At 41.9% G+C, this 15,634-nt stretch overlaps 1 protein-coding gene across 2 annotated transcripts in view; it reads left to right on the top strand.

The window, feature by feature from the left end:
* Positions 1-2,577: 2,577 nt before the first annotated feature.
* The window catches only part of pde5ab (phosphodiesterase 5A, cGMP-specific, b), a 125,006-nt gene continuing 111,949 nt past the window's right edge, over positions 2,578-15,634 (top strand). For both annotated transcript variants that reach the window (XM_055640523.1, XM_055640516.1), the window contains exon 1: positions 2,578-3,013. In XM_055640523.1, coding sequence (XP_055496498.1) covers positions 2,916-3,013 — 98 coding nt within the window. In that variant the 5' untranslated portion in view covers positions 2,578-2,915. The remainder of the gene's footprint in view (positions 3,014-15,634) is intronic.

The raw sequence follows: 15,634 nt of genomic DNA, 5'->3' as shown, positions 1-15,634 counted from the left end.
GAACATTCAGGGAGTGCAATCCCTTGCACCAAATGAAAATCCCTTTACGTCTAATTCATAGAATATACAGTACAGATGCAGGCAATTAAGCCCAACTATTGGTGCTCCTGCTCCACACAAACCATATCCTATCCTTATAATCCAGTCTGCATAAATTTCTATTCCCTTCTCCTTCGTGCATCTAATCACCTTTATATCCATTCATATTATTTGCCTTGTGTATTCTTTGTGATGTCTTAACCACTTTCTGGGTAAAAGATGCTTTATCCATCAAGCCCTTTCATAACAATAAAGAACCTCATCATCCCGCTAAAGAAAGGCTTTATCCATTAGTTTCCTGCTGCAGATAATTTAGAATTAGTTTATGAGACTGAATACCAAAGTAAAAACGAGAAGGTCTGTAGTAAGACCAATTACAGAAGTGAAAGATAGCCTCCAATATTATGTTACTTGGAGAATATTCTGTAAATGTTGCAAATTGATAATCTATGTATGTACAAATTGTTTGAACATGTAATGAAATGGCAAATAGAAACTAATGGCATAGTGACCAAAAGTAAAATATCTAACTACTACGATTACTACGTAATTTGATTTATTCATATGTCCCTATAAGAGTATTTCAGGATTGGCCAGCTGGCATTCATGAATCACATATGTCTTTCCGATAGCGTGAAGTGTTGCCCTTTGCTTTCTTTAGCTGTCTCGTTCAGCTGTCAAAATTCCAAAGATGCAAAAGCAAGAATGCATACAAAGGCCATCAAAGAAAAGATTCCTACCATTCCCATTGGGGCACTCATATATTAATTTATTACAAAATATATGCAGTATTTCACACAATATATGCAACATATCCTATTGTCTTCACAGTTAAAGTTATACAACATAATGTTGAAATCTCAAGTAATGGCTGGTCATTTCACCAGTGGTTGCAATGAAGTAAACTATTTCATTGACAGTGCTTGACTCGAAAGATCGATAAAGTGTTTCTTACTAAACTCTATTAAAGTGTAACTGAACTTTACAATCTGAAATGATCTGCAATAATCGATGTTTTTGGTTTGTTTGCATTTATTTATTCTTTTTTTTTTCTTTTTTCCTCTCGGTAGCATTAACAAAATTCTGTGGTACAAAATTATAATCCATATCTTAATTGGATGGATATTTGAAAAAGGTTCCGATGAGTAATGCGGCCGATTTTATGGGTGAGATCCTCCACCATCTTCCCGATAATAACAGAACGGTCCGTCCTATCTTGATACCTGTCTCCCCACAATTAGTGTTTAAGAATAAGTCTGAAGGGTTTCGGCCCGAAACGTTGCCTATTTCCTTCGCTGCATAGATGCTGCTGCACCCGCTGAGTTTCTCCAGCATTTTTGTGTACCTCCCCGCAATTAGCCCCCGTTGTCTGCAATTATGTGCCATCTTGTCCTGCAAAAGAATCGGGAGCTATAACAATGTCAGTGATCTGGCTGTCAACTTGTGACCGAATATTGTCGATCACAACTGTCCGGTGTCATTGCCATATGGGTGTTTATCAACTCTCCCGGTCTCTTGACAAAATAATACGGCTCCTTCTTTCATCCCCAGCTTGCATTAAAACTGCAGTGCAATGTTGCAAAATCTCCCCTTAGTAGAGTCATGATTATATCATGTATCGAGAGCACAACGCACGTTTCCTTTAAGGGGTGCAGGTTCCTTTCAGCAGTCCAGGCTAGCTTTGTGTTGCTGCGGTTTGGAGCTACCCACCGGCAGAGTCAGTGCTCGCTGCATGCCGCAGTCATGCTCATTAGCAGACGGCATCATAAATAACGACCACAGGTTAATCCCACATCGCAATGTGCACGCCGTTTTCGGGGGCTACTGAATTTCATTCTTCATATCTATTTGTTGGCTGAGAGGTATTATTCATCCCATGGGCCTTGTACGATGCAGCATAAAATATGTCAAGGAAGGCGTCTGGGAACAATTACAAAGTTTAATCAGTCTTTATAAAAACATTAAAAACATATTATTGGCGAAAACGACACTAGCAGTTGAAACCAATGTGAAAAAACCCAGCATATTTATCAATGCAGTCAAACATGTTAGTAAAGTAAATATTACTGGAGCAAGTTATTTTCTTATAATACTAATACAACCAAAAATACAATACTTTGTTAAAAATGGCCGCTGTGTATAAGCATTTTTGTAAGAAAATGCAATAAAGGGAAAAATTGAGAACTCCTACGAGTCGTTGACTGGTATCGTTGCAAAGGTCTTACCCATGAACTGTTTGAAATGAACAATGATTGACAAATCAGAACAGTCACACTGTATGGAGTGCAGGAGGAGATTGGGGTTGACTGTGGAGCGAAATTGCCAGACGTGTTTTGGAGCTGTTCCTCGCTCTGCTGCTGCCCGGTGCCTTCCAGAACTTCTCTAGCCCCGGGCTACCCACCATCACGGAGAGGGGAGTGGATGGGAAGTGCCCCGGCTCCTGCGCTCGGCCGCGTCTCTGCAGCAGCGGCCACTGTGACTTGGGACTGGCTGCACAGGCTGCGATGTAAACTGGAGCAACCGGGGAGAGACTGACAGCCGGCGGCTGCTCCGGGCGCGAAAGGGTGGATGCCCTGGGGAGGAGTGGAGTGGAGGGAAGGGCAGCTGGTGGGTGGGGAGTCCCGAGGAGAAGAGTGACAGTCTCGGGGGAAATGGTTGCAAACCCGGGGAGAACGGCGAGAGAGAGAGAGAGGGAGTGTGTGTGTGAGTGATAGTGCGGCAGGGCAATGAGGGTGCGGGGGAAAGAGCGCCGGGGAGAGCGGTAGACCCAGAGCAACAAGGCGGGCGGTGCAAGTTGCACACCCGGCGGGAGCAGTCGGTGCGAGAGTGACACTTGAAGGAGTGCAATAGGGCTGAATTGAAAAGCAAACTGGACCATGGCGACGTACAGCCCCACCGACTACGAGCGCACGGAGGCTTGGCTTGATGATAATTTGGACTTTGCACATTCATACTTCGTTCGGAAGGCGACCAGGTAAGGAGAGCAAAACGAAAGACCTGCGTGCCTTTTTGTTGAAGGGACCCAATGCATGCGATCGGACGGGGAAGTGTGTTTCTGGAGAATTGCGTGTTGTGGAGCAGCATTATACTATATTAATTTGCATGTCCTTTTGGGATTGTTGTTGACAAGTTGATACGGAGCGCAGTGAAGTGACAACTTCATAAAGTTTGAACGGCCTTCGGGCAATGAAAGGTCACAGAAGGAAAATGTTGGGATTTTCCGAATCGATAGAATCGGCCGAGAAAAGAAAAGCCGAATAAGTGGCAATTAGTGGACAAACAGCCTGTTATTTGTCGCTTCTATTTGAATATAGGTTTTGGCGGGTACCAGTCGTGCCAGCCGCACAAACACAGAACGTACTTACTATTTCCTTGTTGTGTCGTGTGAAAAGTTGGGATTGTTTTACTTAAGCGAAGTATGATGATGATAACTGCATGTAATACAAAGGAGTCATCTTTCACTTTTTTAAACGGAAAACAGCTGCCATGTTAGAGTTAATAATACTTGGCAAGAATAATCCACGACATACTGCTGTTGACAGACTAGAATAAGATATATTGCAGTCGGCGCAACACGTCAAATTGAAATATTACATGATAATTGGATAAATTGAAAAACAAATGCAGGACGGTAATCTGAAATGAAAATGGAAATTGCTGTAAACACTCAACTGGCCAGACAGCGTGTTCAGATAGAAAACTTTGTAATAGGAAAAATCTTCCATCTGAAATATTAGTGGTGTCTCCCCTCTCCATAGATTCTACCTGACCACATGATGAAATTATATTTATATTTATTATATGAAATTTTACAGATGTAGGAAAGAGTAAGAAAGTTGATAATAATCATGCAAATAGTTTATGAATTAAAGTGCTAAACTCATAAATATTGTTCCAGAAATTATCAGAGCATTGATTTTTCTGACAGTTCAAAGCATATTCCTCAAATTTAAAATAATGTGCTTAGTTTACAAAGTTATCTTTTGTGATCTTATCAAATCGTATAATATTTGAACATTTTAAAACAGCAAAAAAGACAGACATTTGTAAATGGTTTATTCCCCGTAAATTGATTTTAAAAGTCTGCCATCTGATTCACAATTATTTTGCCCAGAGAACAAAATTATTACTGCTTTAAATATTGTGATGCTAGATGGAAAACATCAGCCCCAATATGAGCTGTCAGATAACCAGTTGTGTTCTCCAAGGTTTGGTGGTAGAAACATTGCTTTCCTTTAACATATTAATGTCCTGGGCAGCATTTCAAAATCTGCAGTTGGTACAAGGTTTTGAAATGTGGTGGACGTTGAGGAGAAAGAGGAAACCGACATGCCGATGGAATAGGTAGTTATGTGTTAGGATGGAATTTAATATGGGGGGGGGGGGGGGGGTGCAAGATAATATATATAGATTCACGAGGAAAATGTGGAGTGTGTTATGAAAGGACATCAGGTTCAAAATGACTTGCATATATTTGTGAATAAACTTGAATTTGGAAGGACATATTCAGAAATCTGTTAAAATGCATTGGACTCCTAGGCTTTATAATAATGGCAGATTATACAAAAGTAAGAGTAGCGTTAGTTTAGGCCGCAATGGGAGCATTGCACCCAGTTCTGTTTGCTGTACTATTCAAAGGACTTGAGGAGACCCTGGTACAGGACCAAAAAAATTCAGTGGAACACCCTCAATGACACATACATGGATAGACTGGAGAATTTGGAAACATTCTCCTTAGAAGAATTTGAGAGGTGATTTGATAGACATTACATTAAGTGAATTAAAAGGTGTGGTTTCCATTGGCAGAAGGCAGAGCTCGTGGCTTTAAAGCAAGTGGTAAACGAATGAGGGACAACATTAAGAAACGTTTCTTCAGGCAGCAAGTGGACTGAGTTGCTATTTACTGGCTAAAGGTTGATGGAAGCAGATGCTATCATGAATTCCAGAAGGAATTAGAAACGTATTTGAGGGGGAGAAAATTATGAGTATTTAGGAAAGAACCTGGAGAATAAATGTGACTGGATAGAAGTATCACCTGAAGATTGTTTATGGGTCAGGCATGAATGACACCAAGGAGATGAAGAGTGATTCAGTGGAAGTTCTTGATAGCACATGGATGAATTCAGAAGAAAGGGAATGAAGTATGGGGTAAGGATAAAGGTAATTGCTCCAGTCTTTGTTTATGTGGAGGGAACTACTGGAAATGGACCAATTTGTCACCACATGCTGCCAAAGTAAGGACTGATGGGATGATTAAAGGATCTGCCTTCCATAGTAACGCACCTGTGCTTCAGGAAATTATTTTCTAACCCGCCAAAAATTATATATTTTTTCTGTGATGTGGGTTTGAAATGTTGTGCTATAGACAAATTTTTGAACCTGATCTTATAAGGAATCTAAAATAACATTAGATAAGCTAATATTTCATTATACATTCTGGCATGGTCTAATTTTTTGCTCTAAGCCTCAGAAACTCATTTAGGTCATCAGCAGCAGGAATTTACATTGATAGAAAGAAGTATGCAAACGTGTATAATTCTTTATGCTGCAAGTAGTATGAGTAAGAATTTTAATTCGGAACCTGAATGATGCTCTTCAGAAGAAAGATGATGTCTGGATTTATCACGGTGCTATTAAACATTATGAAGGAAGTAGTCGTTGATAATACAAAATAGAATTATTTTATTTACACACCATGAATATCACAGCGCAGTGCAATTATAGAAGCAATTAACTGAACATCACTTAAGAAATTACATTTTACACAGAATTATTGGTGATAATCGTCTCTCCAAAGAAAAGTGACAAAAATGAATACAGTGTGTGTGTGTTGATTTTACAGTTCCTGATCATATTCCCTATTGAAATCAATGAAGAGTAAAATTGGTTTGCATTTGCTGATCAGTGAATTTTTATTAAATGATACCACTAAATAGATGTAGATGAAAATATGGGCCAGGGATTGGAAATGTGAAAAATAGTACATTATTATTACCTTGTGGGCCATTTAAACTCTAAGTCTTTGCATCATCAATTTGGAAAGACAAATAAATCATCACCGACCATATGGCATTTAGAAGCATTTTGAATTGTTTCTTGTACCTATGAGATAACACAGGACAACAGTGACAAAATAATGATATAGAAATCGGATGACAAAGTGGTTATATGAATGTGTAAACAGTTTTACCCAATATTCAAGGAATGCAATATTCAGTGAAGCACAATGAGACAGTACAACAGGCATTCCGTATATTCAAAATGTTTCAGTATCGAGAGTAAACAAAAGTGCTAAGATTTTCTCAGCAACTATTTGAGATTGAGTTACTAATCATGAAGTAAGAGCATAATCAATAATAGTTTGTGAAATTCTTAAGCATGGTATCGCACAATTGATAATTGGAATCAGTTAATGAACACAAGCAGAGAATAAGGTAAACAAGTTTTTCAAGTTCTGTGTATAACGAGGTACCGCACTTGCTCACAATCCACATCAATAATTTGGACGAGGGGATCAAGTATAATATATCTGAGTTCTAGTTCAAGTTCAAGTTCACGTTCATTGTCACATGGATCAATTGGTACAGTAAAATTTGAGTTAACATACAAAAAGTGAATACAGCCATATGAATAAAAAGAATACAATACACAATAGAATTTAACATAAACATCCACCACAGTAGAATCAACATTTCTCACTGTGATGGAAGGCAATAAAATTCAGTCCACTTCCTCTTTGTTCACCCGTGGTCGGGGCCAAGAACCCTCTGCAGTCACTGCTACGGACGGCCCGATGTACAAACCCTCCGAAACCCTGGCGTCAGAACGGATCAGAACACACTCTGCGGCTTGGAGCTTCCGAATCGGCCACTTCTTACCGGAAACCGCGGCTTCTGAGACCACATGTCCCGCTGGACGGAGCTCTAATGCTGGTGATACTCGGCAAGGGATCGCCCCACTCCGTGATGTTAAAGTCAGCGCTGCACTCGCGGCTAGATGCTCTGCAGACCACAGCTCCACGGTGTTAAAGTCAGCAGGCCCAACACTCCGGAGCTCCAACACTGGCGATCCCGGCAAGGTATAGCCCCACTCCGCGATGCTAATTCCGCGTTGCCCCTGCTGCTGAAGCTCTGGGCCGGTCTCCGGTAGGAAAGGCCGCGCCAATCTAGTTGGTAGGCCGCGAGGGGAGAGGGAGGGGGGCAAAGATGTGACATTGAGAAAAGACGCATCTCTGTCCAGGTAAATGATTGAAAAATGGTTTCCCCCTATTCCCCCCCCCACAACCCCCCACATAAGATTCCAAAGGGGCTGTCCCACTTGGGCGACCCAATCCGCGAGTCCAGAAGACTGTCTTTCGACCTTCAAGCTCGAGGGCACCTGCCTGGAAAGCCTTGAGCTGGATCGACCGTCAGCGTTGAAACTGCACACACACACACGCACACACACACACACACACACACACACACACACACACACACACACACACACACACACACACACACACACACACACACACACACACACACACACACACACACACACACACACACACACACACACACACACACACACACACACACACACACATCGCAATGGTGGGGGCCAGGGAAAGCGGGGGAGCGCTGCCTGAAATTCACACCCGCAATGAAGAAGAAGGTAAAACGCTGCACAGTAATGGTAAGTCCTTTAGAAAGCATGGGGTGGGGGGGAGAGAAGGGGATAGAAGCGGGATAGAAGGGGGGGAGAAGGAGTGGAAACACTTTTAAGAAGTTTAATAAAGTTTAGTGGGCATTTAACCTACCGGTAGGTCTTCCTTGGTCCTGAAAGCTCCAATGAGCCAATCAAAATGCCCGGTCAGCGAAGGAGATTGCTTACGGCTGCCCTCGACTGCCTGTAACTACTCTCACTTCTGGTTCACATGCTGAAGGACCTGCTTCAGTGCTGTATCTTGAAGGCATTCTGAGAATATTATTGAAGTGCTACTTTGATGGTACAACAGAACTGCTGCCTCATGGTTCCAGCAACTTTGGTTTAATTCCGACGTGATACTGTCTTTATGGAGTTTTCACATTCTTCCTATGACAGTGTAACCTCTAGCTGCTCTGCTTTCAACCTACATTCCAAAGACATACTGGTTGTTAGGTTAATTGGCCATTGTAAATCGTCCCTAATGTGTAGGTAAATGGCAGAATCCGGATGGAGTTAATGGGAATTAACAGGATTAATTTAACTGGGTGCTTTATAGTTATTGCGGTCTGAAGAGCCTGTTTCTATGTTGTACATCTACACAATTCTTTCATATGAATACTGTATTACGTTTGCTAAATAGGTTTTGCAGATTCTGTTTAGAATACAGAGATATGGTGCTCTGTACAGCTTTCATTAGGACCATTTTTGTGACATTAGTTCAGTTGTTCATTTTTTAGAAACTTATGTTAAAAAACACCGTGAGCCTCAAGAGATTGAAAAAGCAGCAACAAAAGTTAACACAACTTGGGATGCAGGCATTAAATATCACCACCAAAATAGTTATTGTAATTAGGTAGAACATTTGGATAAAGAAAATATTAGGTGGTAAAATTAGCACAACAGTAATCTCACAGCATTGAAGTTTTCATATAAGTATGGGCAGTCTTTAAGAATGTAATACAAACATCTTCATTCTGCAATCCAGATTTCCATACATTACAAACTGTTGTTCTCTAACCATCTTCATTGGCCTGAAATCATCCAAAACTTTGATGCCCATATCCAAACTTATGTCCTTTACTGTCAAGTGCTTGGATGCCGTACCTATCCAAATTCTTTCCCTTATTTCAAATCCTTGTTTGGCCTTGCTCCATTCTAAAATTAGAACCCCTTCCAGCATGATCACTTATCATGGTATGTGTTTTGCATTTATAATTTCTTCCACATTTCGTATTTGAGTTGCTTCTACGTTGCCAAATGTCCCTCCAGCTACAATACTTGCGAATTCTCTGCCTAGACCTCTACACCGCTCTAGCCCATCTCCTCTTTTAACACCCGCTTAAAATCGAGATTTTGATCCAGTTTTGTGTATCTAACCTGATGTCTCCTTCTGTGACTTGGTGTCAAATTATTTATTGATAGAACTCATGTATGTTGGAAGGTTAAGTTAAACGTTGTGTATGAATGCCTGTTGTTGAGTCTGGGGACTTACATCAGTGAACGAAAATGGTGATATGTTTTATGAGCTCTTATGACTTTTGGAGCGGATATATATTTTAAAAATGTTAGGAATCAGTTTTCTCCCAAATTATGGTGTTGAATAGACTGCCTCAAAATATATTTTCAGTCATGAACTTTGTGTCTCAAAACAAGTATAGTTTTTCTCACATTGTGATAAAATGCCTCAGTTGCAAAGTAGTTGGCACAACAGAAGCATCTTGGACCATTTTGCAAGGATGCTATAATTCGGTGTGACACTGGGGAAGTGGGGTGTTGGGACACTTTGGCAGAGTGTTGGAGGCTGCCCTTAAAATGACTCTACTCCAAGTTGTAATAAATCATAAAATAAGAGGCAGAGAGCAACGGACCAGAGAACCTCTTGCTTCATGGACAAAGACGCCTAAATAATAGTTGGGCAGTTCAGCAGGATAGAGTGGTGTATGCAGGGACCAGGACAATCCAGGTACATCTTAAATTGGGTGACAGTGGAGTTCATTTCTGGAACCAATCACTCACATCAACCCCAAAGAGCCATGCTTGGATGTAAGATGATGATGAACATGTCGCTGACATGGCTTTGAGAGGCATTCTGCAACATTCCATTTATCATAGAACATGGAAACATAGAAAATAGGTGCAGGAGGAGGACATTCAGCCCTTCGAGCCAGCACCGCCATTCATTGTTATCATGGCTGACTGCCTCAATCACAAGGATGTCCTTCCTCAAATTAGGAGACCAAAACTGTACACAATGCTCCAGATGTGGTCTCACCAGAGCCCTATACAACTGTAGAAGAATCTCTTTACTCCTATACTGAAATCCTCTTGTTATGGAGGCCAACATTCCATTAGCTTTCTTCACTGCCTGCTGTACCTGTAAGCCAACTTTCAGTGACCGGTGTATAAGGACGCACAGGTCTCGCTGCACCTCCCCCTTACATAACCTAACCCCATTGAGATAATAATCTACCCCCTTGTTTTTGCCACCAAAGTGGATAACCTCACATTTACCTATATTACATTGCATCTGCCACGCATCTGCCCATTAACTCAACCTGTCCAGGATTTGGCAACCTCCTAACATCCTCTTCACAGTTCACACTGCCACCCAGCTTTGTGTAATCCGCAAACTTGCTGGTGTTGCTCCTAACTCCCACTTCCAAATCGGTAATATATGGTAAACAGTTGCGGCCCCAACACCGAGCCTTGCGGCACTCCACTCGCCACTGCCTGCCATTCTGAAAAGGACCCGTTCACTCCTACTCTTTGCTTCCGGTCTGCCAACCAATTGTCTATCCATGTCAACAACCTACCCCCAATACCATGTGCTCTAATTTTAGTCACCAGTCTCCCGTGCGGGTCCTTATCAAAGGCTTTCTGAAAGTCTAGATACACTACATCCACTGGCACCCCTTCATCCATTTTACTTGTCACATCCTCAAAAAATACCAAAAGATTAGTCAAGCATGATTTCCCTTTCATAAATCCATGTTGACTTGGACTAATCCTTTTACTGCTATCCAAATGCCCCATTATTACCTCTTTAATAATTGACTCCAGCATCTTTCCCATCACCGGTCAGGCTAACTGGTCTGTAAATCCCCCGTTGTCTCTCTCACTCCTTTCTTGAAAAGTGGGATAACATTAGCTATCCTCCAATCCAAAGAAACTGACCCTGAATCTATTGAACAGTGGAAAATGGTCACCAATGCGTCCACTATTTCTAGAGCCACCTCCTTGAGGACCCTGGGATGCAGCCCATCAGGCCCAGGGGATTTATCATCCTTCAGTCCCATTAGCCTACCCAATACTATTTCTCGCATAATGAAAATTTATTTCAATTCCTCTACCCCCATAGATCCTCTGTCCTCCAGTACATCTGGGAGATTGTTTGTGTCTTCCTTAGTGAAGACAGATCCGAAGTACCTATTGAAATCTTCTGCTATTTCCTTGTTGCCCATTATAATTTCACCCGTGTCTGCCTTCAAGGGACCCACATTTGACTTTGCTACTCTTTTTCCCTTAACATATCTAAAGAAGATTTTACTGTCCTTCTTTATATTCCTGGCCAGTTTCCCTTCGTACTTCACCTTTTCAGCCCGGGTGCCAGGCTTTTATCCTTACCAAGTGCTAGCTCACAAGATACAAGATGAATTTAATTGTCACGTGTGCCAGATGGCACAGTGAAATGAATTCCCATACAGCCATACAATAAAAATAAACAGGACTCAACACACTATAGAATTCACACAAAACATCCCCACACAGCAGAACCAAAGTTTCCCACTGCGTGGGAAGGCACCAAAGTCAGTCTCTTCCCATTGTTCCCCGTGGTCAGGGTCTCCCCAAGCCCTCCACAGTTGCAGCTACGGGCGGCCCGATGTCCAGGACCGCTCGCCGGGATGATACAAGTCCGACGTCGGGGCTGCGGGACGTCCTCAGCGGCGTGGACACCAGAGTCGGCCCCCTCCTACCGGAGTCGGCGGCTTCCAAAGTCCGCAGGCCGCGCCGGGTGGAGACTGCTGCTGTAGGCCCTCTGCAAGGCGCCCCAGGACTCCACGGTGTTGTTCAGCGCCGCCCGCGTTGTAAGCTCTCTGCACCAGAGCTCCACGATGTTGCAGCAACGGCCCAACGCTCCGGAGGTCCAAACGGCGACCCAGGTAGGCATCGCCCGCTCCGCGTTGACTCCAGCGCTGCGCCGCCGTTGTAGCAGCCCTGGTCCGGATCCCGGTCCCCGGCAGGAAAGGCCGCTCCGATCCAGCTGGTAGGCCGCGAGGTGGGGGGCGAGGACGCGACTCGGAGAAATAGTCGCGTCCCCGCCAGGAAGAGACTGGGAAACGGTTTCCCCCTTACCCTGCCCCCCTCCCCCACATAGAAAAGTAAAAGTTTCCCCCTAAAACAGACTTTGGAATAACTAAAAATAATAAAAAAGATGGAAATGACAAACAGGCTGTAGGTAGAGGCTGCTGCCAGGGCAGCGCCCCTAGTGGAACTTCTGGGACAGTGAGGGAAAACAGGGTTACAGGCGTCTGTCGCATCAGGTAAGGCACATAAAAGGAGTTGCCTGCTTTTGGGCAGGAGGTAAAGAGAAATTGTTGTGGCAATGACTCCATTCTGTAATATTTTCCTGAGGAAATCACCAGAGGACCATGAGAGGTAAGATTTAGGAGATATCAAATGGGAGTATGCAGCATAATGCCTAGTGCCTTGTCTTGATTGTCTGATCTGTCAGGGTAGATGTAAAAGATGAGTGTGAAGGTGGAGCAGTTCATTTAACACAGTAGATGGTGCCAATTCAAAGGAAGATTGCTACTAATCTGGAGTTGACACAGGTGCATACCAACCATTATCAACACATCAGCAACACAGAACCTGATGGGTTAGATTTCTGGAATCAAAGAATGAGGCTATTCAAAGGCACTGCATCACTATGGGGTCTCAAGTTGAAAGCTTTGGATCTCTGCTAACCCAGAGGGAGTGACAGGGTAGCGTTCAGTTCCTGTTATCCAGCAACACCGTGTTGTCTCACTAGACTAAATTGGAGTCATGAGTGCGTCATGTACTGGGCAATGTTCCTTTCAGTTGGCAGCTATCTAGTGGCTAATGCTGCGGATATACAATCTAAGTCACAAACTATTGGTACACCATCATCTATTTAGTTCTTGAAGAGACACAACAGCAATTGGCGGAATACCATAGTCGGAGCCAGCAGAATCTGGATAATATTCTATCATTAGTACCATCATGGCGATCTGCCTCTCCCTCCATGGAGAGATGGAAATTTCACAACAACCAGGCAGAAAACACTTGAGAGCACTGCAAGGCAGGGTAAGACCCTTCAATCCAACAAATTATCCAAGACAGATTTTTAAATTATATATTTATATTAAATGTTGCATAATTTGTTTTATATATATATCTATATATATATAATGTTGCACAATTTGTTTTATATATTACTAAAACTCTCATCTTGTCTGTGAGTGAGTGTGTTTGTTTGCCAGCTTTTCATTATTTCAACTACGCCTAAATTGTGCATGATAGCACTACAATTTTTGCACCACCTTACTCACAATTGTCCTGTGTTGTATTTTCAACACGTTTCGTTCAGATTGATGTCATATTTTACAAGTGATCACATTTTTAAGTTCACAAAACCCCCCTTTGAGAAAGATTTTTTCCAATCTGCACTGGCAGTTACCAGCTATGACGTCATACCTTGCGGTTGTAGCCCTGCCCGCTACAATGTTACTATCCCAGATCACTGAGTCCTTTAGCAAGTACAATTGCATTTTGTTTAAATTTTACAATGAGGAAGGGTGAATTGGGGAAATGAGCTGGCCTGCATAGTCGGGGGCTATGGCTGAGTGGTGGAATATTGCATTGGGGGAACGGGTTTGCTTTGGAGGAACTGGTGAGTGGTGGAATATTGCGTGTGGGAACGGGTTGTGTTGGGGGACCAGGCCTCCCGTGGGGGCTATGGGTTCCAAATTAAAGGTCTCATATAAAAACATTAGTCATCTTTATTCATATTTTCTACAAAATAAAGCATATTTTAAATTTAAAATTTCATACGAAATGAAGAAACTGCAAAAAAAAAGGGTGGCCATGTTCAATATGGAGTGAAGAATGCATTGTACAGTAAATGATAACTGCGTTAGAATACAAAGCAGCTTTTTTCAGCTCCTGCAAAAACTGAAACACGAGTGCTTATTCTGCTGCATTCAGCATAATAATATATAAGGCCACCTTTCAGCTTTGAGGACATATTATGGTCAGTATCACCGGAGAATCATTGAATGGGGTGAGGGGGTGGGGAGAAGTGGAACTATTGTGTACTATTCCAAAGGGGTATAGATAGTTGACAAAGCTCACAAAATGCATTATATAAACATGTATTTAAATAAAATAAGATAAGGTATCAAATCAGTGGTCCATGAGTCACCAATCACTTTCAATGTAATACTGTGCCCCCACACCAGTGAACACACTGAGAGATCATGTTTGATTTTAATTTCCCTTGCATATCTTGGAACACACAAACCTTGTGGCTAGTTCTGGAGGAACTCAGTGGGTCAGGCAGCATTTGTGGATAGAAACAAATATTTCTGGCTGCTGGGTCACCCAGATATATGTAGTAAATTGATTGGCTTTGACTAGCTTTTCCAACATCACTGCCCCATTATTTTGTGAGCTGCTTGGAAAAATTACTAGATCAAGATATTATTAAAAATCAAAAAAGCTATTATGCGAGAAGTCTGAAATTAAATAGAGCAGGAAATGATTATAACAGGCAGCATATGTGGAAAGAGAAACCGTTACTTCAGGTCATAGACCCTTCATCAGAAAGTTACAAAAGAAGCTAATAGTTTTAAATTGCAGGGCGGATGGGAGAAGGAAATATATCTGGTCGGATAAGACGTGAATTGCCAAGATGTTCCAACATTTTTGCGTTGCCGTCTGATTCGTAAATTCATGGGGTAAGTTGGAGAGAAAATGAATAAACAGAGAGAAAACCAAATTCACAGATTATCACCGATACCATCTTTGAAAAAAGTCAACATTTGTACATGAAAAACGCCATATTACTGGGGCGGTGCGGTGGCACGGCGGTAGAGTTGCTGCCTTGCAGTTCCAGAGAACTGGATTTGTTCCTGACTACAATGCCAGAGAACTGGATTTGATCCTGTCTGTATGGAATTTGTACCTTCTCCCATGACCACATGGGTTTTCCCTGTGTGCTCCGGTTTCCTCCCACAACCAAAGACGTGGAAGTTTGTAGGTTAATTGGATTTAGTAAACATTGTAAATTGTTCCTAGTGTGTTGGATAGTGCTAATGTACAGGGATCTCTGGTTGCTGTGGACTCAGTGGGATGAAGGGCCTGTTTCCATGCTGTATCGCTTAACTCAACTTTAAACTAAAACTAAAACTTGATTAAAACCACTATAAAGATTAATTGTAATCTATCTTTAAATGGCTCGTAAAACCTCTGATTCTTCTTTTAGTTTTTTCTCTCCTATTTCTATTTATTTTAACATTTATTGTTGCAGATAGTTCTGAATTATTTGGTAATCTACTGCAAATTATTAATGTACACCTACAAGATAGACATTACTGATATACAGATTCAATTAATGGATGGTGTTGGTACCTTGATAGAGGGTGTCTTGACAGCTGCTGTCTGTCAACTTTAGCAGAATCTTATTCAGCTTCCAACATAAGATGTTGTTGCACGCATGTTTATACTGTAATAGAAATCACATTTGCTTGCACTAATCACCGCGACAATCTTACTTTGTCATGAATAATACTAGGTTAAGTTTTACCGCATAGATGTTTTGCATAATTTCCATATTTTTTGAGAATTCAAATTTAATTTCTCCTCATTCTTTTTTTACTATGCT

The sequence above is a fragment of the Leucoraja erinacea genome, chromosome 1 (assembly GCF_028641065.1).
Source record: "Leucoraja erinacea ecotype New England chromosome 1, Leri_hhj_1, whole genome shotgun sequence".
NCBI lineage: Eukaryota > Metazoa > Chordata > Chondrichthyes > Rajiformes > Rajidae > Leucoraja > Leucoraja erinaceus.
Note: the sequence above shows the minus strand (reverse complement) of the source record. Positions and strands in the feature narration are given on the sequence as shown.